Source organism: Oncorhynchus mykiss, chromosome 3 (assembly GCF_013265735.2).
Source record: "Oncorhynchus mykiss isolate Arlee chromosome 3, USDA_OmykA_1.1, whole genome shotgun sequence".
NCBI lineage: Eukaryota > Metazoa > Chordata > Actinopteri > Salmoniformes > Salmonidae > Oncorhynchus > Oncorhynchus mykiss.
The window spans coordinates 53,967,583-53,991,213 of NC_048567.1; the positions used below are offsets into that span (position 1 = coordinate 53,967,583).

Consider the following 23,631-nt stretch of genomic DNA (forward strand, 5'->3'; position numbering starts at 1 on the left):
GGTCATCTGATGCAGCACTCCATCACTCTCCTTCTTGGTCAAATAGCCCTTACACACCCTGGAGGTGTGTTCTAGGTCATTGTCCTGTTGAAAAACAAATTATAGTCCCACGAAGCGCAAACCAGATGGGATGGTGTGGTAGCCATGCTGTGGTAACCATGCTGGTTAAGTGTGCCTTGAATTCTAAATAAATCACTGACAGTCTCACCAGCAAAGCACCCCCACACCATCACACCTCCTCCTCAGTGCTTCATGGTGGGAACCACACATGCAGAGATCATCCGTTCACCTACTCTGCGTCTCATAAACCAAAAATCTAAAATTTGGATTTATCATGTTCACTGCTTGCGTTTCTTGGCCCAAGCAAGTCTCTTCTTATTATTGGTGTCCTTTAGTAGTGGTTTCTTTGCAGAAATTCAACCACAAAGGCCTGATTCATACAGTCTCCTCTGAACAGTTGATGTTGAGATATGTCTTTGCAATCTGAGGTGCAGTTAATTGCCGATTTCTGAGGCTGGTAACTCTAGCGGATTTATCCTCTGTAGCAGAGGTAACTCTGGGTCTTTACTTTCCAGTTTCTTCATAGCGCTTGATGGTTTTTGCAACTGCACTTGAAGAAACTTTGAAAGTTCTTGAACTTTTCCGCATTGACTGACCTTCATGTGTTAAAGTAATGATGGACTGTCATTTCTCTTTGCTTATTTGAGCTGTTCTTGCCATAATATGGACTTGGTCTTTTACCATTTAAGGCTATATTCTGTATACCACCCTTACCTAATCACAACACAACTGATTGGGTCAAACACATTAAGAAGGAAAGAAATTCCACAAATTGACTTTTAACAAGTCACACCTGTTAATTGAAATGCATTCCAGGTGACTACCTCCTGAAGCTGGTTGAGAGAAGGCCACAAGTATGCAAAGCTGTCATCAAGGCAAAGTGTGGTTACTTTGACACATTTTTTTAACACTTTTTTGGTTACTACATGATTCCATATGTGATATTTCATAGTTTTGATGTCTTCTACAATGTAGCAAATAGTAAAAAATAAAGAAAAACCCTTGAATGAGTAGGTGTTTCCAAACTTTTGACTGGTATTGTATAGATATTGTTTAAGGAAACATTGCACATCTAATAGTCAAATCATAGCAGGCTATTTTGGGACATTTCTGGTGTTTTGTGGTGGACAATTGGTGGGTCGAGCACAACATGTTAAAACCAGTCTGAGAAAACACACATACATCATTTATCTCCATTATATTTGTCCTGAATTCTCCCAATTAAGCTGTTCTTCTGTTGGGTTCTCGCTGCGCCCTCCCACGGCTCAACGTAAATCAGATCAGTCGGATTCTGTAGAGTGGCCTCAGTTCTTCACCAGCAAATCATCAGTAGTGCAAATATGCTTTTCAAAGGTGTATAATTGTAATTTGCCAGCTTACTCCATGGATTTGCAATAAGAGAAAACAAAGCAGTTATTTTCAGTTAGCCAAAACTAAATCTAATACTGTAAAATGTACGTAGTATATGCAGTAGACTACAGTTGGCAGATGCAGTCCCACAGGATTTAATATCAACGGCGAGTGTTTTTTAAATGTATTGTCATTTTGGTGCAGTAAGCCTTTGCAGACAGTTAGTGAACAAACATCCTGGTGGACCTTGAAAAGTGATGCCGTTGTTTGGTGCTACTATGCTGTGTTTTCACACTCAGCTGGTGTTTTGTGAGAGAATGTGCTGAGATGTCCTTCAGCAGCACACAGCACGATGTGTCTCAGAGCTGTGAAGAACATGAATATACTGACACACTGGAGACCGTTTTTCCTCAAAATATACAATTTGTAACACTTTCCATGTCTATTTTGTTGTTGTGAGTCAATGTTGATGCCCCTGAGGACTTTCTCCTGTAATGTGTATTTGTGCCATGCTTTAGTCCAGGCGCCTGCACCCCACTTTTCTTGACACAAACTCTCATCATAACAACAGAAGCCTCAGTGGCAGGCAGGCAGCCGAATCCCAGGTGGCACTTCCCTTACTGAAGGAATCGATCGTTTGCATTGAAATCAATTTGGGAGAGGGCCTGAGAGGTGCTGCAGACAAAGGGGAGGGTGGGTGAGCCAGTGTGGACTGGAGCGAGAGGGAGGTGGAGGAAGGGGGAGAGAGGGATGTGGGTTCCTCCCCTGGCTCTGCAGGGGAGCTGTGGACTGGAGCCGTCCTCTCAGCCAGAGTGGAGCGGCCCAGTGCTGTAGGTCCTGAATTATTAAACACAACATATTGCAGCTGAGCAGCGGGGTAAAGCCATGTCGGATGTGTCTACTTTTCAACTGGGCCGCTGCTCTGAGGCTCTGTGAAGGACATAGGAGGGGGTGTTTTGGGAGGAAGCGGAGGACAGAGAGGGGGTGATTTGGGAGGAAAGGGAGAGGTCTGAGTGGTCTTGCAGTGGGAGGCTGAAGCCCCGCAGAGGTCTTATTGTATAAGCACCTGTTAATTAAGAAGAAAAGATCCGGGAGCCAAGGGCTTTGTTTAAACCAGCTGCTGCTGCACCAAGGATTTAGTTATGTTTATCAACATGAGACAATTAGCTAACGGACCAAGATAAAGTACTAAACTATAGCTAACCTCTCTCAACAACACTGTTCTCAACTTCTCTCTTACAGTATGTACAGTACATGCAGACACGCACTAGACACACACACACACACACACACACACACACACACACACACACACACACACACACACACACACGCACACACACACACACACCCTGCAGTGATCTGCCAGTGATTTCTAGAGCATCCCATTTCCACGAAGGTTTGAAAGTCTGCCTCTTATTATTTCAAAGGACAGGTAACGCACTGAGTTTTCCTGGAGTCAGAATTGCACTCACGGTGGTGAAGCTTGTTACATTCTGAGTGGCATAACTCTAATATCCAGTCTCCTTTGAACGTTTTCTCATAATCACTAAGAGGACTGGCTTCAAATTCCTTGAATTTCCATAGTTAATCAATAGCAACCTATGGACCATTTAAACTAGATTAAAGTGATGTACACTGTATCTCATCAGTGAGATACAGTGTAATAGGACTATACTATAGTAATCAGCCTCAGAGCATCATCATTAGTCTGAGTGATGGAACAACCATGCTAGCTAACAGTCTCTGCATGGCAAAGTGAAGGAATTCATGGAAGCAGTGCTCGTGTTCTCCCGTGTAATATCACTGGCACAGAGGCTTTTGCCAAGCAGATTATTTTATTTTAATGGTTAACACTGCATCCATCTAATATAAGAGATGCTATATGATTGCAGATGACCCTCCCCAATTCATTTGGATTCTCCCAAGATCATTGACTACACCCATAATCTGGGTCTCGCCCCTAAGAAGAGGGAAGAGGGAACATAATTACATTTCTCGTTAGCCGCAAATGATTCCTGCGAGTCTGTCAGAGCTATTTGTCATAGCAGGGTGAATGATGGGTTTTTTAATGAAGAGGAGTGGAGTTGGGGTTTAAAGGGGCGTGAATCACAGTTCATGGCGAGGTGTGATGCTTGTCCCCTGGGACAAGGCTGACAGCAATTTATTTTGTTCTAGTAGATTATGTATTGATCCTCTGAAGGGATTTAGCCAGAATCTGGGGTTCATTTAAAGTACTAGGATTGGGTTCCAAACCAGAAACACTCTCTAGAAAGCAGAGCACTGTCAATTTTTATTTTATTTTATTTTGTATTTATTGAACCTTTATTTAAGTAGGCAAGTCAGTTAAGAACAAATTATATTTACAATGAAGGCCTACACCGGCCAAACCCTTACCCGGATGACGCTGGGCCAATTGTGCGCTGCCATATGGGACTCCCAATCACGGCCTGTTGTGATACAGCCTGGAATCGAACCGAGGGTCTGTAGTGACGCCTCTAGCACTGAGATGTGCCTTAGATCCTGTGGTTGGGCCACTTGGGAGCCCAACCAGCTCCTAATAGGAGGAGCATGGTTATCTTTCCTCCAAGAAAGAAAGAGGATAGCTACACTCTATATTGCTCAGATACAATACATTTGACAGCAAGCTGCCTTTATGAGGGCATCTTTCTACCAAGCTACTTCCTTTCAGCTCTACAGCTCCTCTCCCTGCTTTACTGTCTTGAAGTAAGAGGTGGGGACTGATGTGAGATTAGTTGCTGTAGTGTAGTGTAGCATCTTGCGACCCTGGGCTCAGCAGTGCCACTCCTGCCAACTAAACAACCCCGCTTTGCTTTGGCGTTCACCCAGTCCTTATATAACAGGCTCAGCATTAGGACATTACTGCTGTAGTTAAAACCCTGCCAAGTTCATTAGTATCTCTACCTCAGATCATTTAGGATCTTTGCAGGTGTTCAGGGTCCCAAATCAATTTCTTAGCGAAGGTAGTCATTTCAGTACTAAAATGAGACTCGATATGCAGTAATATATCTGAAAAAGCTGACTGATTCTTGAGTATGCGCTGTGTGTGTGTGTGGGTGTGTGTGCGGTATATCACCAGAGTTCTAGTTATGGCACATTACTGTATGTGTGTCTGACATGTTGAGAAATGAGGTAGAAAAACGAGATGTGTTTAGTTACCAGTGAGAGCTCCGCTGCTATTTGTCTTACTTATGGAAATACCCAGTCTCACTTTTATGATCAGTGATGAAGATAGAGAGAGAGGAGAAGGCTGTCTGTGAGTTAGAGAGGGGACAGTTGATGCTGAGGAGACGGAGAAGAAAGGGACATTAAGGTGAGGAGTCACAGTCCAATTAAACTTAGCCCTGTGAAAATACTGTTGTTACAAGATTCATAGAACAGAACAAAAGAGCAAATGAGATGCAAAACCCTGTATACAGTACATCATATTCTGTTTTCCACAGAAGATTATATACTGTATTGTGTGTAAGAGTAGTTCATCAGATGTGAATATGTCAATTGTCAAGCCAACAACGGAAGCATCCTATATCTTCAATAACAACATCTTCATCTGTGTCTGTATACTATCTATGTTCTCCCCAGCTAAAGTGCTGCTTGTCAGGCATGTTTGGCTCCCTGATAAATGTGTGGTATCAGCCGAGTGCTGAGTGCTCCTCCATGCGCCTCCTTTCATAAATCACAAAGAGATCTTCTTCACCAAAGCTTTGTAGCACTGCCGTCTCTCTTTGTTTTGACACGGAACGGGTACATTTTCAGACACGCCAATCGCCTCTGAAAGCAAAGCTGGGTAAACTAATCACTAGCATTAATACCAACAACAGAGACCTATCTTCCTTGTGTTTTCATGAGTCTGTCAAGTGAGACTTTTTTTGCCTTTTATCCATAAGTTTTTGCTTATACTTCGCAATAAATACTGAGGTATTTTTCTTTGTCTCCTTGGCTGGATAAAAGGCTACACTTATTAGCGTGATTCAATACTTTTTCGCCCCATCACCCAACACACTAGCCCCATCCCTCCCTCTCCTCCCCTCCCTCACCCGTGGTCATTGCTCTGGAATCTAGACAGTCACATTTCCAGGCTTACCCTGGTCCCTGACCCATTTCACCAGCATGGAAGTGACTCTTGTCTCTGTATCCCTGTTGCCCCTCCTCATTACCCCACACAGTGTGTTCTCTGTGGAAATGAATGCATGGATTAATGATCCCACTTTGTGCTGAAACAAATATACCATTGCTTTTGTTATAGGCTAACTGCTGTGCTGGTCAGTGCCCAGGCTAATGATAAGCATCACTGTAGTGACCTGCTGTATTGCTTGTCTTGTTCTGGGTTCTGTATCTGCACTCACTCTGAATGAGTGCATTTATGTATGTGGCTGCATGGTTCAGTGCCAATAGGAGTGAGTCTGTCTGTTAGTGTGGGTGCTGTGCTTGCAGGGCAGACTAACATTATGGGCACTATGTAGGGAATAGGGTGCCATTTGGGATGTATCCCTGGTCTGGGAGAAGAGAGTGCGGAGCTTTGGCAGCCCTTGGCAGGCTGTGTTGGCTGGCGTCCTGGTGCCTTGATCCAGCCTCCAGACGGCTTGGGAAGAGAACAACCTAAGGGCTCCCTGTACAGGACTGGATGCTGACAGTACGGCCAGCAGATCCACTCATCCTGCTTCACGCTGTACTGCTGCCGCAGCTAGCAGACCAGCTGTCACCAGGAGTGAGCCTGTTTGTTCCTCTCTCTACTTGACTGTTGGACTGTCAGACTGTCCTGCAGATCCCTTTTTTGTTTGTGTTATTTGCATCGACCCGGCCTACGGTGTTGACTGAGGGGATAAGAGGAAGTTGGTAGTTCTAATATGGTGCCAGTCTGCCAGAGCATCTTAGCATCACGCGTCATGGGTCTGTCTGTCACCATGGTCCCCTACGCCACAGACCCTTTTTAAGCCTTTTTAGACCTAGACCAGAGAGGTCACACGATAGCCTCCATGGCAGCCATTGATTGGTGGATCAAAGATAGAGAGACTGAGATAAAAGCCCTGTTGAAACTCTCCTCCAGCTCAGCTCGCACTCAGATTGCCCGTCTCCATGGTGATCTGCCTAGCGACAGGGCGCCCCGTGGGACTGTTACCGCCCTGAAAACGAACGCATCACATAGGAAACTTAAAAGCCCCCAGTTTCACAAGGACGGAATGAACAGAAACGGATGGAGAGAATATGGAGAATTTGGGCCAGAATCAGATGTGTCAAGCTTGTTATTATAACCATTAAGTGCCTGATGAGTCAAATGCTACAGATGTATAAGATGCTTTGATGGATAATCTTCTGTTCCATTCTCAACTCTAACAATCCAGTATTGAGGAGAAATCAAATGGAACGTGTTAACAGATCTTTATCCTCTATGCCTTTCAAACCTTCCCTGTGTAGGATTATAGCTGTTTAAATCCATACCATTTTTGCTCAGAGATTTTTACAGTATAGTGCTAATCTCTGAATAATTCTCCTCAAATTCAAGCTACACTTTAAAAGGTGTGCTGATAAAATGAATTATGTACAAACAGAATAGGTTATCACTGTTTTGATCTTTGAACCTGAAAAATCAGAAACTATTACATAACAAAAATGATTTGTGTGTCTGTGTGTGTGTGTGTGTGTGTGTGTGTGTGTGTGTGTGTGTGTGTGTGTGTGTGTGTGTGTGTGTGTGTGTGTCCGTGTGTACGTGTGTACGTGTGTTTGTCTGTTTTTGAAATAGCAATATTAACTCGGATGTTGCTGTTATCATTACTTTTGCTGTTAGAATCCTTTGTATTTTGTTCCTCAGGCATTCATTTATTATCTCTCTCTCTCTCCCTCTCTCTCTCTTCTCTCTAGCTGTTTCGTTCATGAGACACAGCGCATCAGCATTTGGATTTGCTGTGAGTTCCATTTATACTTATTAATTAGTCATAAAGTCATGGTGCTAATTTATTAACTCTGGTGGGGATCAGATGCAAGTTGTCTGCCATTGTTTCCTTGGTAACAGCACATCAGAACACTGTGTGATAACAGAAATATCCCCACAGATACTGTGGGAAGCTCTAGGATGCTATAAAAGAAGCTATCATGTCATGTCAGGTAAACGAGAATAGGTTACTAGAGAGAGTCTGCATATTAGACATGGATGATAATGGATGATAATGAGGAGCTGGATGATGGAGGATAATGAGGAGCTGTTAAGGCCATGTCTATAGAGGGGTCATAATAGTTTTGTAGGCCAAACTGTTCGGACACCCCGGACAATTTTGTGAGAAGACCGATTTTCTGCTTGTCTCATGGTCTGACATACACCGCTCTAGCTCTGTCACTTTTCACCACAGGTGTGGAAGTGCGACATCGGCGGATGGGTCTATTTGAGGCAGACATCTCTATTTTAAATTGACAGATTTTAATGGGGATTTGTATCCTACTGTCCAGTAACCAGCCTAGTCTATTAATAGAGCATATGGAGTTTAAGTAGGGGGGAATGGGAGTTGAGTGTTTTCCTGAATGTACTATATACTTTGTTATTTGATGTATCATCACTGGAGGCCTAATCACAGGTTGTCTGTCTGTCGTTGCAGTTTGACGCCACGTTGGACGTGCTATCTTCAATTATCGTGCTGTGGCGCTATAGCAATGCCGCAGCTGTCCACTCCGCCCATAGGGAGTACATGTGAGTGAAACGGGCGCAACATTCATATTCATCTCATTGAACATACAGGTTGCATGGTGTTCTCTATTAGAACATTCCATGTGCACCACCGTAGCAACAGTTCTCCCTCCTCTAGTAGCCTACTGGCTTATTATCTTCAGAAACCTGCCTTGTACTTTGCCTTTGGCTCGACTCTATATCAGTGTGTCTCATACTTTACATTATTGAGCTGTTGAGACATTAAATGTATTTCTAGTCCAGGCAGCCACATCCAGGCACAGTATATCTCTCCCAGTGTACAATGATACAGGACATCTTCCACAGTAATACAGGGGTTCGTCCCAGTTTACATCTTGTTCCTGGTTGACGGCCTTGTTCTGGCATGTCACAGCTACTTCCTCAGCACTGCAGGCGCTACAATGATAAAGGACAATGCCGCCCATCTACCATCCATCTTATGCCCGCCTGCTGTAAAGGGGGGATGGAGGTGGAGGGAGGGATGGATGGAGACATTCTCATTCCTCCTTTGCGGAAGTGTCAAAATGAGAGATAAATGGGGAAGAAATGGCAGAGGAAGCAACCATCTTTCTCTGGCGCCAAAGTACTGAGCTGTGAAGCTGCTGCTGTAACCGTAGCCAGGAACCCAGAGAACAGACGCGTTTCACTTTTATTTCATTGGAACAGATCTCCTCTGCCTCTCTATGCCTGATTACACCTGTGTTAAAGTAGCATTCACAATCAGTTATGGCTCCCTGGAGAACCAATCATCTACAGGATTTAAGTGTACCACGGTGAGGTGCAGCAAAAAATTAATAAAAATGAACTTAAAAATATTTTTTGTGAATATTTTTGCTTCCAATTTTACTGGAGGATGACAATGGAAGAAGCCCTGAGACTTGATTTCTGTCTGTCCACAGAGCGTGCGTGGTCCTTGGGGTGGTCTTCATCTTGTCCTCCCTGTGTATTCTAGGAAAAGCAATCCATGACCTGGCCACCAAGCTGCTTCCAGAAGTGGTGAGAGACACCCCTCACATACACAGATGTGCACGCAAGCACACACACACACACACACACACACACACACACACACACACACACACACACACACACACACACACACACACACACACACACACACACACACACACACACAATCATAGGGCGATACATAACCTGAATTTTCAGCTTTTCTCAAAGTCTTCCCCGTGTTTTATACTGCATGTACTGGCAGGTGGCTTTTTATAGCCCCAGTTTGTGCCTGTGACGTCAACGAATGCCGCCGGTTCCTCTGTCTCTCTCTGTTTCACCTGCCCATGTGATGGAGTGCAAGAGCTGCTGAAGTTAAGGCGAGGAAAAGGAAGCAGTGAAAATAGTGACTAGTTTATGACACTAATCCCGGAATAGTCTCATTTCGCTGTTGCCAGGCAATGCAATCTTTCCTACACCTCTGTAGATTGATGCTGCAGTAAACATCAAAAACATCAACAGGACTAAAGTTACCGAATCAAAACAACTGTTCAGAGATTTCCATTCTAGGTAGACAACTAGATACACTATGCACTAGCAGCTATGAGAGCAGAATTAGCACTTTTTCAGATTTAGCCCTTACAATTTCTTTCTTTAGATATTAAGTCCACAATTTGCACAAATCCTATGTGTTACTGCAATGTTTGAATGAATACAAATATACTTCCACTCTCTCTCTATCTCTCTTTTCCTTATTTGCTGTATTGGTTTGTAAATTAGTGGTTTCTCTTTCTGATTTGGAGCCGACACCTGTAATCAGTGGAGCAGAAGGACTGATAAGTCTTTTAAGTCTGCTCCATGGCAACGAAGTGCCAACAGCTGCTGTGCGATGTGCCCACTGGTCTGAAAACGACCAATTAGCTGCACATTATCACGTCAGGAAGTACAGACCTACAGCCCAGCCTAGCCTTGATCTCTGTTGTAAGGACAGAGATGGAGAGAGGGAAATGGGTCGAGAGAGAGTGGGTGGATAGGAATAGAGGGAGGGAGAGTGAATTGGGGAATAGAGGAAATCGTGTGCGAAGGGGGGGGGGGGGGGGGGGGAGCAGTGAGAAGGAGCGAGAAAATGAGAGGTAGAGAGAGACAGAATCAGAGCGAGGGGAGGAGTGATAGTTTGAGATGAGTGCCTGTGAGGGGATATCTGTTTGAACCAGCAGCTCTGCTATGTTAATCAAGCCAGTGAGTCTTGTGCTCAGGAGGATATGCAAGTCCGGGGAGGGCCCATCACTGGCTCTTCTTCTGGCGCATGCAAGCACAATCTAAAAATATCTGCAGTATTTCATCTCTCTCTCTCTCTATCTCTCTCTCTCTCTCTCTCTCTCTCTCTCTCTCTCTCTCCCCCTCCAATTAAATTAAATTCAATTCAATTGGCTTTATTGGCATGGAAAACACACACATTTTGACATTGCCAAAGCAAGTGAAATATCAACTGTACACATATCCTGTTCATTCTGGCCCTTCTTTGGACAATGTGTTAACAAACCTCAAAACAAGCTTCAAAGCTTCAAACATTCCTTCCGTGGCCTCCAACTGCTCTTAAATAATAGTAACACGAAATGCATGCTCTTCAACCGATCGCAGCCCGCACGACTAGCATCTCTACTCTGGACGGTTCTGACTTAAAATATGTTGACAAGTATAAATACTTATATCAAATCGAATCAAATTTATTTGTATAGCCCTTCGTACATCAGCTGATATCTCAAAGTGCTGTACAGAAACCCAGCCTAAAACTCCAAACAGCAAGCAATGCAGTTGTAGAAGCATGGTGGCTAGGAAAAACTCCCTAGAAAGGCCAAAACCTAGGAAGAAACCTAGAGAGGAACCAGGCTATGAGGGGTGGCCAGTCCTCTTCTGGCTGTGCCGGGTGGAGATTATAACAGAACATGGCCAAGATGTTCAAATGTTCATAAATGACCAGCATGGTCAAATAATAATAATCACAGTAGTTGTCGAGGGTGCAGCAAGTCAACACCTCAGGAGTAAATGTCTGTTGGCTTTTCATATCCGATCATTAAGAGTATCTCTACCACTCCTGCTGTCTCTAGAGATTTGAAAACAGCAGGTCTGGGACAGGTAGCATGTCCGGTGAACAGGTCAGGATTCCATAGCTGCAGGCAGAACAGTTGAAACTGGAGCAGCAGCACGGTCAGGTGGACTGGGGACAGCAAGGAGTCATCATGCCAGGTAGTCCTGAGGCATGGTCCTAGGGCTCAGGTCCTCCGAGAGAGAGAAAGAAAGAGAGAATGAGAGAATTAGAGAGAGCATACTTAAATTCACACAGGACACCGGATAAGACAGGAGAAGTACTCCAGATATAACAAACTGACCCTAGCCATCGACCCTAGCCATCGGACACAAACTACTGCAGCATAAATACTGGAGGCTGAGACAGGAGGGGTCAGGAGACACTGTGGCCCCATCCGATGATATCCCCGGACAGGGCCAAACAGGAAGGATATAACCCCACCCACTTTGCCAAAGCACAGCCCCCACACCACTAGAGGGATATTTTCAACCACCAACTTACCATCCTGAGACAAGGCCGAGCATAGCCCACAAAGATCTCCGCCATGGCACAACCCAAGGGGGGGGGGGGGGGGGGGGGCGCCAACCCAGGCCGGAAGATCACATCAGTGACTCAACCCACTCAAGTGACGCACCCCTCTGAGGGACGGCATGAAAGAGCACCAGTAAGCCAGTGACTCAGCCCCTGTAATAGGGTTAGAGGCGGAGAAACCCAGTGGAAAGAGGGGAACCAGCCAGAAAGAGACAGCAAGGGTGGTTCGTTGCTCCAGAGCCTTTCCGTTCAACTACACACTCCTGGGCCAGACTACACTCAATCATATGACCCACTGAAGAGAGGAGTCTTCAGTAAAGACTTGAAGGTTGAGACCGAGTCTGTGTCTCTCACATGGGTAGACAGACCATTCCATAAAAATGGAGCTCTATAGGAGAAAGCCCTGCCTCCAGCTGTTTGCTTAGAAATTCTAGGGACAATTAGGAGGCCTGTGTCTTGTGACCGTAGTGTACGTGTAGGTATGTACGGCAGGACCAAATCAGAGAGATAGGTAGGAGCAAGCCCATGTAATGCTTTGTAGGTTAGCAGTAAAACCTTGAAATCAGCCCTTGCCTTAACAGGAAGCGTGTAGGGAGGCTAGCACTGGAGTAATATGATCAAATGTTTTGGTTCTAGTCAGGATTCTAACAGCCGTATTTAGCACTAACTGAAGTTTATTTAGTGCTTTATCCGGGTAGCCGGAAAGTAGAGCATTGCAGTAGTCTAACCTAGAAGTAACAAAAGCATGGATTCATTTTTCTGCATCATTTTTGGACAGAAAGATTTTTGCAATGTTACGTAGATGGAAAAAAGTAGTCCTTAAAACAGTCTTGATATGTTCGTCAAAAGAGAGATCACGGTCCAGAGTAACGCCGAGGTCCTTCACAGTTTTATTTGAGACGACTGTACAACCATAAAAATTAATTGTCAGATTCAACAGAAGATCTCTTTGTTTCTTGGGACCTAGAACAAGCATCTCTGTTTTTTCCGAGTTTAAAAGTAGAACGTTTGCAGCTATCCACTTCCTTATGTCTGAAACACAGGCTTCTAGCGAGGGCAATTTTGGGGCTTCACCATGTTTCATTGAAATGTACAGCTGTGTGTCATCCGCATAGCAGTGAAAGTTAACATTATGTTTCCTAATTACATCACCAAGAGGTAAAATATATAGCGAAAACAATAGTGGTCCTAAAACGGAATTTACAGTTGATTTGTCAGAGGACAAACCATTCACAGAGACAAACTGATATCTTTCTGACAGATAAGATCTAATCCAGTCCAGAACTTGTCCATGCAGACCAATTTGGGTCCAATGTAGACCAATCTCTCCAAAAGAATGTGGTGATCGATGGTATCAAAAGCAGCACTAAGGTATAGGAGCACGAGGACAGATGCAGAGCCTCGGTCTGATGCCATTAAAAGGTAATTTACCACCTTCACAAGTGCAGTCTCAGTGCTATGATGGGGTCTAACACCAGACGGAAGCATTTCGTAAACATTGTTTGTGTTCAAGGAGGCAGTGAGTTGCTGCGCAACAGCTTTTTCAAAAAAAATTGAGAGGAATGTAAGATTCGATATAGGCCGATAATTTTTTATATTTTCTGGGTCAAGGTTTGTTTTTTTCAAGAGAGGTTTATTACTGCCACTTTTAGTGAGTTTGGTGCACATCCGGTAATAGAGAGCCGTTTATTATGTTCAACATAGGAGGGCCAAGCACAGGAAGCAGCTCTTTCAGTAGTTTAGTTGGAATAGGATCTATTATCCAGCTTGAAGGTTTAGAGGCCATGATTATTTTCATCTGTGTGTCAAGAGATATAGTACTAAAACACTTGAGTGTCTCTCTTGATCCTAGGTCCTGGCAGAGTTGTGCAGACTCAGGACAACTGAGCTTTGAAGGAATATGCAGATTTAAAGAGGAGTCCGCAATTTGCTTTCTGATAATCATGATCTTTTCCTCAAAGAAGTTCATGAATTTATTACTGCTGAAGTGAAAGCCATCCTCACTTGGGGAATGCTGCTTTTTAGTTAGCTTTGCGACAATATCAAAAAGAAATGTCAGATTGTTCTTATTTTCCTCAATTAAGTTGGAAAAATAGGATGATCGAGCAGCAGTGAGGGCTCTTCGATACTGCACGTACTGTCATTCCAAGCTAGTCGGAAGACTTCCAGTTTGGTGTGGCGCCATTTCCGTTCCAATTTTCTGGAAGCTTGCTTCAGAGCTCGGGTATTTTCTGTATACCAGGGAGCTAGTTTCTTATGATAAATGTTTTTAGTTTTTAGGGGTGCAACTGCATCTAGGGTATTGCGCAAGGTTAAATTAAGTTCCTCAGTTAGGTGGTTAACTGATTTTTGTCCTCTGACGTCCTTGGGTGGCAGAGGGAGTCTGGAAGGGCATCAAGGAATCTTTGTGTTGTCTGGGAATTTATAGCACGACTTTTGATGCTCCATGGTTGGGGTCTGAGCAGATTATTTGTTGCAATTGCAAACGTAATAAAATGGTGGTCCGATAGTCCAGGATTATGAGGAAAAACATTAAGATCCACAACATTTATTCCATGGGACAAAACTAGGTCCAGAGTATGACTGTGACAGTGAGTAGGTCCAGAGACATGTTGGACAAAACCCACTGAGTCGATGATGGCTCGGAAAGCCTTTTGGAGTGGGTCTGTGGACTTTTCCACGTGAATATTAAAGTCACCAAAAATGTGAATATTATCTGCTATGACTACAAGGTCCGATAGGAATTCAGGAAACTCAATGAGGAACGCTGTATATGGCCCAGGAGGCCTGTAAACAGTAGCTATAAAAAGTGATTGAGTAGGCTGCATAGATTTCATGACTAGAAGCTCAAAATACTTTTTTTTGTAAATGTAAATTTGCTATTGTAAATGTTAGCAACACCTCTGCCTTTGCAGGATGCACAGGGGATATGGTCACTAGTGTATCCAGGAGATGAGGCCTCATTTAACACAGTAAATTCATCAGGCTTAAGCCATGTTTCAGTCAGGCCAATTACATCAAGATTATGATCAGTGATTAGTTCATTGACTATAACTACCTTTGATATAAGGGATCTAGCCTCACATTTTGAGATGTGAGGTATCACGATCTCTTTCAATAATGGCAGGAATGGAGGAGGTCTTTATCCTAGTGAGATTGCTAAGGCGAACACCGATGTCTGGTTAGACTGTAAACTCTCCCCCCAGACTCACATTAAGCATCTCCAATCCAAAGTTAAATCTAGAATTGCCTTCCTATTTCGCAACAAAGCCTCCTTCACTCATGCTGCCAAACATACCCTCATAAAACTGACAATCCTACCGATCCTTGACTTTGGCGATGTCATTTACAAAATAGCCTCCAACATTCTACTCAGCAAATTGGATGCAGTCTATCACAGTGCCATCCGTTTTGTCACCAAAGCCCAATATACTACCCACCACTGCGACCTACAGTGCCTTGCGAAAGTATTCGGCCCCCTTGAACTTTGCGACCTTTTGCCACATTTCAGGCTTCAAACATAAAGATATAAAACTGTATTTTTTTGTGAAGAATCAACAACAAGTGGGACACAATCATGAAGTGGAACGACATTTATTGGATATTTCAAACTTTTTTAACAAATCAAAAACTGAAAAATTGGGCGTGCAAAATTATTCAGCCCCCTTAAGTTAATACTTTGTAGCGCCACCTTTTGCTGCGATTACAGCTGTAAGTCGCTTGGGGTATGTCTCTATCAGTTTTGCACATCGAGAGACTGACATTTTTTCCCATTCCTCCTTGCAAAACAGCTCGAGCTCAGTGAGGTTGGATGGTGAGCATTTGTGAACAGCAGTTTTCAGTTCTTTCCACAGATTCTCGATTGGATTCAGGTCTGGACTTTGACTTGGCCATTCTAACACCTGGATATGTTTATTTTTGAACCATTCCATTGTAGATTTTGCTTTATGTTTTGGATCATTGTCTTGTTGGAAGACAAAACTCCGTCCCAGTCTCAGGTCTTTTGCAGACTCCATCAGGTTTTCTTCCAGAATGGTCCTGTATTTGGCTCCATCCATCTTCCCATCAATTTTAACCATCTTCCCTGTCCCTGCTGAAGAAAAGCAGGCCCAAACCATGATGCTGCCACCACAATGTTTGACAGTGGGGATGGTATGTTCACGGTGATGAGCTGTGTTGCTTTTACGCCAAACATAACGTTTTGCATTGTTGCCAAAAAGTTATCTTGAGAGCCAGGTTTGCCTACGGCGTCCTCTCTCAATAGCAAGGCTATGCTCACTGTGTCACGATTTTTTGAAGTATACTCGGACCAAGGCGCAGCGTGAATGGAGTTCCACATCTTTATTATGTGAAACTCAAAACAAGAAACAAACAACGACCGTGCAGTACTGAGGTGCAACATGCACTGACTCAAAAACAAGATCCCACAAAAAAACAGTGGAGAAATGGCTGCCTAAATATAATCCCCAATCAGAGACAACGATAAACAGCTGCCTCTGATTGGGAACCATACCAGGCCAACATAGACATAAAACAACCTAGATAACCCACCCTAGTCACACCCTGACCTAACCAACATAGAGAATAAAAGGCTTTCTATGGTCAGGGCGTGACACACTGAGTCTGTACATAGTCAAAGATTTCCTTAATTTTGGGTCCGTCACAGTGGTCAGGTGTTCTGCCACTGTGTACTCTATGTTTAGGGCCAAATCGCATTCTAGTGTGCTCTGTTTTTTTGTTAATGCTTTGCAATGTGTCAAGTAATTATTTATGTGTTTCTCATGATTTGGTTGGGTCTAATTGTGTTGCTGTCCTGGGGCTCTGCGGGGTCTTTTTGTGTTTGTGAACAGAGCCCCAGGACCAGCTTGCTTAGGGGACTCTTCTCCAGGTTTATCTCTCTGTAGGTGATTGCTTAGTTTTGGAAGGTTTGGGAATCGCTTATTTTTAGGTGGTTGAAGAATTTAACGTCTCTTTTCTGGATTTGGATAATTAGCGGGTATCAGCCTAACTGCTCTGCATGCATTATTTTGTGTTTTGGGTTGTAAACTGAAGATATTTTTGCAGAATTCTGCGTGCAGTCTCAATTAGGTGTTTTTCCCGTTTTGTGAAGTCTTGGTTTGGGAGTGGACCCCAGACCTCACAACCATAAAGGTCTCTATCTATCTCTCTGTTCAGCCTCTTGTTAATAAGCCCCCAGAATACTCTTGGTTCCTGTTTAGGTAGCTGCTGGTAGGCTGGTTGTTTCAGTAGAAGAGGGCCTGTGTGGTCTAAGCTTTGTAAGCCTCAGCTGTCTGGTTAGATGTGTTACTCAGGGCATAGCTTCCGGCAGAGTTTAAGAGAAGTAGAAGAAATAATGTGAGTTAATTTGGTGCTGTATAATACAATTTAGTGACTGAGCTGATCCAAAAGATCAGTCTTTACACAGACATCCACCCTCACACCAACTCTTTTTAAAGATCTATCTCTCTCTCTCTCTCTATCTCTCTCTCTATATCCCTCTCCATCCACCTTCAATTGACTCTAAACATGGATGAGTGTGATGGGAGCGAGTTTAACAAGCTTCGATTCATTCAATGTCTTGGCCTTATTGGTCCAAAGACTCATTTAGCTGTCTCTCCTCAGTAGGCTCATCAATACTGTACTATACGATACTATACCAGGGCCTGTTGCCAAATCAAACCTACACCTGGGGTCTCCATCAAGCCACACACACACACATCTGCCTTGGCGCCTCATTTATCAAAGGGGCATGTGCACAAAAAAGACTCTAAACCTAAACTCTAAAGGTTGGTATTTATACATCTTGAACTTGAAGAGAAAGTGTGTGCATCTCCACGCAAATCTCAGACCATGCGTACATACAACTTCCAGTAGTTGATCAAGCAAATATAGTTATTTTGGGGGAAATGGAGATGTTTGATGCACAGGAATTATAATGATGGTAGGCTAATAAAAACATTAAAATGTAGGCCTAATGATAAAACAGATGCATTTGCCTTTGGTAAGAAGATCACATAGCAGCATGTTGACTAATATATTTATTTTACTTTCATTATATGGGCCTAAATCATGATCATATTGCAGGGCATGTCTCTCCTCTGCTACACAATAAATATTGGGCTACCATTTATCCATTGCTCATTCAATAGCCAACCATGCCTGAAAGTAAATAGACCGGTAGCCTATGACAGTATGGGTAGTCTACAGTATTGCTGCGTGATAGGAGCGCGACATTATAGACTATTTAATCCCAGGCGGGGGTTAAAATCCCAGGCGGGGTTGTAACATGGCTCTTGTTTATCAATGAAAACGTGTATATGTTGCGGTTGACAGTTTAATAAATCCTAATAATTTGGCACATGCAAATCCTACAATCTCCACGTACGTCTGAATTTTGTAAGAAATGTACATGAGAGGTTATCCATCAACCGGACAGGATTAACTGACCTGGGTCCTAGTTAGACACCAAGTATGGTGGATAGGGGTCATTGCTCCCAATTCAGACTGGGTAGGACTGGGGGGTAGAGAGTGTTCAGGCAGATGGCCTCATTTGGGGTGTGTGTGTGTGTGTGTGTGTGTGTAGCAGTGTATGGATGTGATTCCTATCATGTCCACCCTACCGCTCCCTCAGAGTGCCCAGTGAGTTTGAAGCCTCATTAAAAATGGAGGAGGGATATTGGTTTCCCAGCTGCTGTGTGGGAGAGGACCTTTAATTTGAACCAGGGGAAAACAACAGAAAGACACAGAAAGAAAGAGAACGAAAGACACCTTCTGTATTTCCTCTGTCTCTCTATCCCTCTCTCTCTATCGCTCTCTTACTCTCTCTCTCTCTCTCGCTCTTTCTCCCTTTCTCTCTCACTGTCTCTCTCTCCTGCCCTCTTTCTTGCTCTATCTCCCTCTATCCCTCTCTCTCTCTTTCCCTCCCTCTCTCTTTCCCTCCCTCTCTCCCCCCCCCCCCCCCCCCCCCCCCCTCTCTCTCACACACACACACACACACACACACACACACACACACACACACACACACACACACACACCCAACAGTCTCGCAGCCAGTAGGTGTTTAAGTCTGAACACGTCAAGGGAAGACAAGATATCTACACATTAGAGGGAAGAACAAAAATACGTGTTGTTCAGTTTTTATACTGTAAAGGCTTGTGATGTAAAGAATGACGCTTTAACAAAACAAGGATCTAAAAAACAAGATTGAGACTATTGAGTTTTACAGAGTGTTTATATCTAATATTTATTTCTAATAAAAAATAAATCCTACTCCATGTACAAGGCACTGAAATTGACCATCATATTAACAGAAACAAGATATGTGGCATATTGCATCAAGACAACATGTCTACACTAAGCTGATTGTCATCTCTTTGTTTTACTAATACTCTAATACTGTATCATGTGTTTGTAAAGCAGTGTGTTATTACCAGGCTCCTCACAAATGTAATGACCTTGTGGAGAGGAGAGGCACCTGATCAGGCCTCTGATCCTGGCTGTGCAATATTAATGATACTGCTGAGGACAAGAGCACCCTGTAACCCTTTGACTCATCACTCTATATTTACTACTTTTCCCCCTTTTTATTCTCTCCCCTCTCTCTCTCCCCTCTCTCACTTTCTCTCTCTCAGGATGACTTCCTCTTCAGTGTGTCTATTGTCAGTGGGATTGTATGTATCATCCTGGCTGTGTTCAAGTTCCTGCTGGGGAGAGTGCTGACCAGTAGAGCCCTCATCACTGACGGTAGGGTGGGAAAGACTGACTCACATGTCAAAATTCCAAACACGCGCGCGCCCACACACACACACACACACACACACACACACACACACACAGAGAGAGAGACACTGCACACGCACTTGCACTCACAAAGACTGAGGGCTTGCACAGCATGCCTTGTTGAACTGAAGCCAATTAAAGTAGAGATATAAGGCCTGGTGCCAGAGAGGTGAGAGAAATGGAAGAGAGGCGGAAAAACAAATGATGGTAATAAATAAGAGCTGGAGGCAACTGGTGTACGTGGTTCAGCTGTAGACGCTCCGCCCCTTCCCTCCATCTCCCTCCCCTTCTAGACTCCTTCCTCTCTTTATCTTTGTCTTTATTGTTTTTTGTCTCTGTCTCTGTCTCATGCTCTCCACCCTGTCTCTCCCGCAGGCTGCACAACACACACAGCAACAATCCAATAAACCTGATGTTGCTGTTCTGCTTTCAGACAGTCCACTTATCTCCCACTAGACACATATGGAGGCAGGTGCTAGATCGAAGCACATGACTGACTGGTTAGGGAAGGGTCTCTGTCTTTCACTCTGTTTCGGGGGTGCAGGGGAGCTCACCTGCACTGTTACCACAGGCATTGGAATAATCAAAGAGGTTTTGACTCTGACTGACTGGCTTTGGATGTCAGATATTCAGAATAGAGTAGCTTCATATATTTTAGTTCTAAAAGAGTGAAAGAAAAGGGAACGTCAATGTACAGATTTGTATGATAGCCAGGTAAATGCACATGCACATAAACTCAGACTGCTGAATGAGAACACACCTGGTTTGTTTTATCAGATGTGAAAAGGTAGATGTTATTTATTATATTTACTTTGCCTAATCAACATGTTCCATTTTCCCTCTTGTGGTTATTGATGTGGTTCTTCTCTGTGGCTGTAGCTTTTAACTCCATGGTGGGGGGCATCATGGGTTTCTCCATCCTCATCAGTGCTGAGGTGTTCAGACACCACCCTGACGTCTGGTACCTGGACGGATCCATCGGCGTCATCATCGGACTCATCATCCTCGCTTACGGTGTCAAGTAAGAGACATGTAGCCTACAAACACACACACATACAAATGCAAACAGACGCACAGACACGCTCACAAATGTAAACAGACAATCACATGTCAGACAGTCACATGACACACCTGTACACACACTCATATTATGCACAGACACCCACATACCCATTATATACTGTATTCTATTATATTCTATTATATACCCATTATATACTGTATTCTATTATATACCCATTATTTACTGTATTCTATTATATTCTATTATATACCCATTATTTACTGTATTCTATTATATACCCATTATATACTGTATTCTATTCTATTATATACCCATTATAAACTGTATTCTATTATATACCCATTATATACTGTATTCTATTATATTCTATTATATACCCATTATTTACTGTATTCTATTATATTCTATTATATACCCATTATTTACTGTATTCTATTATATACCCATTATATACTGTATTCTATTCTATTATATACCCATTATAAACTGTATTCTATTATATACCCATTATATACTGTATTCTATTATATTACATTATATTACAATATATACCCATTATATACTGTATTCTATTCTATTATATACCCATTATATACTGTATTCTATTCTATTATATACCCATTATATACTGTATTATATTCTATTATATAATATACCCATTATAAACTGTATTCTATTATATTCTATTATATACCCATTATATACTGTATTCTATTATATTATATACCCATTATATGCTGTATTCTATTATATTATATACCCATTATAAACTGTATTCTATTATATTATATACCCATTATATACTGTATTCTATTATATTATATATCCATTATATACTGTATTTTATTATATTCTGTTATATACCCATTATAAACTGTATTCTATTCTGTTCTATTATATACCCGTTATATACGGTATTCTATTCTATTCATTTTAAACTGTATTCTATTCTATTCTGTTCTATTATATACCCATTATATACTGTATTATATTATATTATATATCCATTATATACTGAATTTTATTATATTCTGTTATATACCCATTTTAAACTGTATTCTATTCTATTCTGTTCTATTATATACCCGTTATATACGGTATTCTATTCTATTCATTTTAAACTGTATTCTATTCTATTCTACTGTATCTTAGTCTATGCCGCACTGACATTGCTCATCCATATTTGTATATATTCTTAATTCCATTCCTTTACTTAAATGTGTGTGTATTGTGTGTATTGTTGTGAAATTGTTAGATATTACTGCACTGTCGGAGTTAGAAACACAAGCATTTTGCGACACCCGCGATAACATCTGCTAAACACGTGTACATGACCAATAAAATTTGACTTGATTAGCCATAAATAGGAACACATATTGACACGTGCACATATGCACACACATTCCCCCATGGAGAAAATAAAGTATTTATCTTATCTTACATTATACACAGTCAATCATCTAATGTCTTATGACACATCTTGTCTGCTCTTGTATCCCACAATGTATCTGTCTTCTCTCCCTTCAGACTGCTCCTGGACATGGTACCCCGGGTGAGACAAACCAGGAACTACGAACGCTTTGAGTGAACGCTCCTAGGACCAGGTTTACACCTGATGCACCCCTTCCCCTTCCCCTCCCCTCCTCTCTTTCTATCTCACACACACACACACACACACACACACACACACACACACACACACACACACACACACACACACACACACACACACACACACACACACACACACACACAGGCCCTAGCCTGGAGAGACTCTGAGGGCAAAATAGTTAAAGACATTATGATGTTGTTGGCGTGTTGGCCAACCTCTCAATCAAGGTTTTCCCACCTAGCCACCCCCTTCTAACTATTTGTCTTTACCTCCTGTCCATCATTATTACTATCCAGAAAGAGGGAATGAAGAGGTGAGAAAAAGGATTACGAAGAGGCTGGCATTAACGGCTGGTCCAGAGAGATCAGCATTTGTTTGCCATGTGTATCTGAACCCACTGCTGTTGCTAAGCGACCTAGAACCCCTGGCATTTTGAGAGGCACAAGATCCCTTTCATATTGCCCAAACCTTTTTTATGTTCCAACCCTGATTAGTATGGGGGGAGGGTTCACAGGAGAACACCTGTTGTAGACCATCCACATAAACTTCTGTGACTTTCAAAATCCCTATGCATTGTTAGAATCTGAATCATTTATAATGGTGGAATCATGCCACTACTTTCTGCCCTGGTCTGTTTTCACAGATCTCTATGGTTCTGTGTGTGAGTCTCCATTGCTCTTTGAGATTAGAAGCTACAGTTGAAGTCTACATAGTTTACATACACTTAGGTTGGAGTCATTAAAACTCGTTTTTCAACCACTCCACAAATTTCTTGTTAACAAACTATAATTTTGGCAAATCGGTTAGGACATCTACTTTGTGCATGACACAAGTAATTTTTTCAACATATTGTTTACAGACAGATTATTTCACTTATAATTCACTGTATCACAATTCCAGTGGGTCAGAAGTGTACATACACTACGTTGATTGTGCCTTTAAACAGCTTGGAAAATTCCAGAAAATGATGTCATGGCTTTAGATGCTTCTGATAGGCTAATTGACATCATTTGAGTCAATTGGAGGTGTACCTGTGGATGTATTTCAAGGCCTTCCTTCAAACCCAGTGCCTCTTTGCTTGACATCATGGGAAAATCAAAATAAATCAGCCAAGACCTCAGAAAAAAAACTGTACACCTCCACAAGTCTGGTTCATCCTTGGGAGCAATTTCAAAACGGCTGAAGGTACCACATTCATCTGTACAAACAATAGTGTTCAAGTATAAACACCATGGGACCACGCAGCCGTCATACCGCTCAGGAAGGAGACATGGTCTGTCTTCTAGAGATTAACGTACTTTGGTGTGAAAAGTTCAAATCAATCCCAGAACTACAGCAAAGGACCTTGTGAAGATGCTGGAGGAAACGGGTACAAAAGTATCTATATCCACAGAAAAAAACGAGTCCTATATCGACATAACCTGAAAGGCCGCTCAGCAAGAACGAAGCCACTGCTCCAAAACCTCCATTAAAAAAGCCAGACTACGGTTTGCAACTGCACATGAGGACAAAGATCATACTTTTTGGAGAAATGTCCT

General features: G+C 42.7%; 1 protein-coding gene across 2 annotated transcripts in view; it reads left to right on the forward strand.

The window, feature by feature from the left end:
• The window catches only part of LOC110520204 (transmembrane protein 163), an 86,172-nt gene extending 63,273 nt beyond the window's left edge, over positions 1-22,899 (forward strand). For both annotated transcript variants that reach the window (XM_036974583.1, XM_036974584.1), the window contains exons 3-8: positions 7,291-7,334; positions 8,019-8,110; positions 9,007-9,103; positions 19,310-19,421; positions 20,337-20,478; positions 22,009-22,899. In XM_036974583.1, the coding sequence (XP_036830478.1) occupies positions 7,291-7,334; positions 8,019-8,110; positions 9,007-9,103; positions 19,310-19,421; positions 20,337-20,478; positions 22,009-22,069 (548 nt within the window). In that variant the 3' untranslated portion in view covers positions 22,070-22,899. The remainder of the gene's footprint in view (positions 1-7,290; positions 7,335-8,018; positions 8,111-9,006; positions 9,104-19,309; positions 19,422-20,336; positions 20,479-22,008) is intronic.
• Positions 22,900-23,631: the final 732 nt, after the last annotated feature.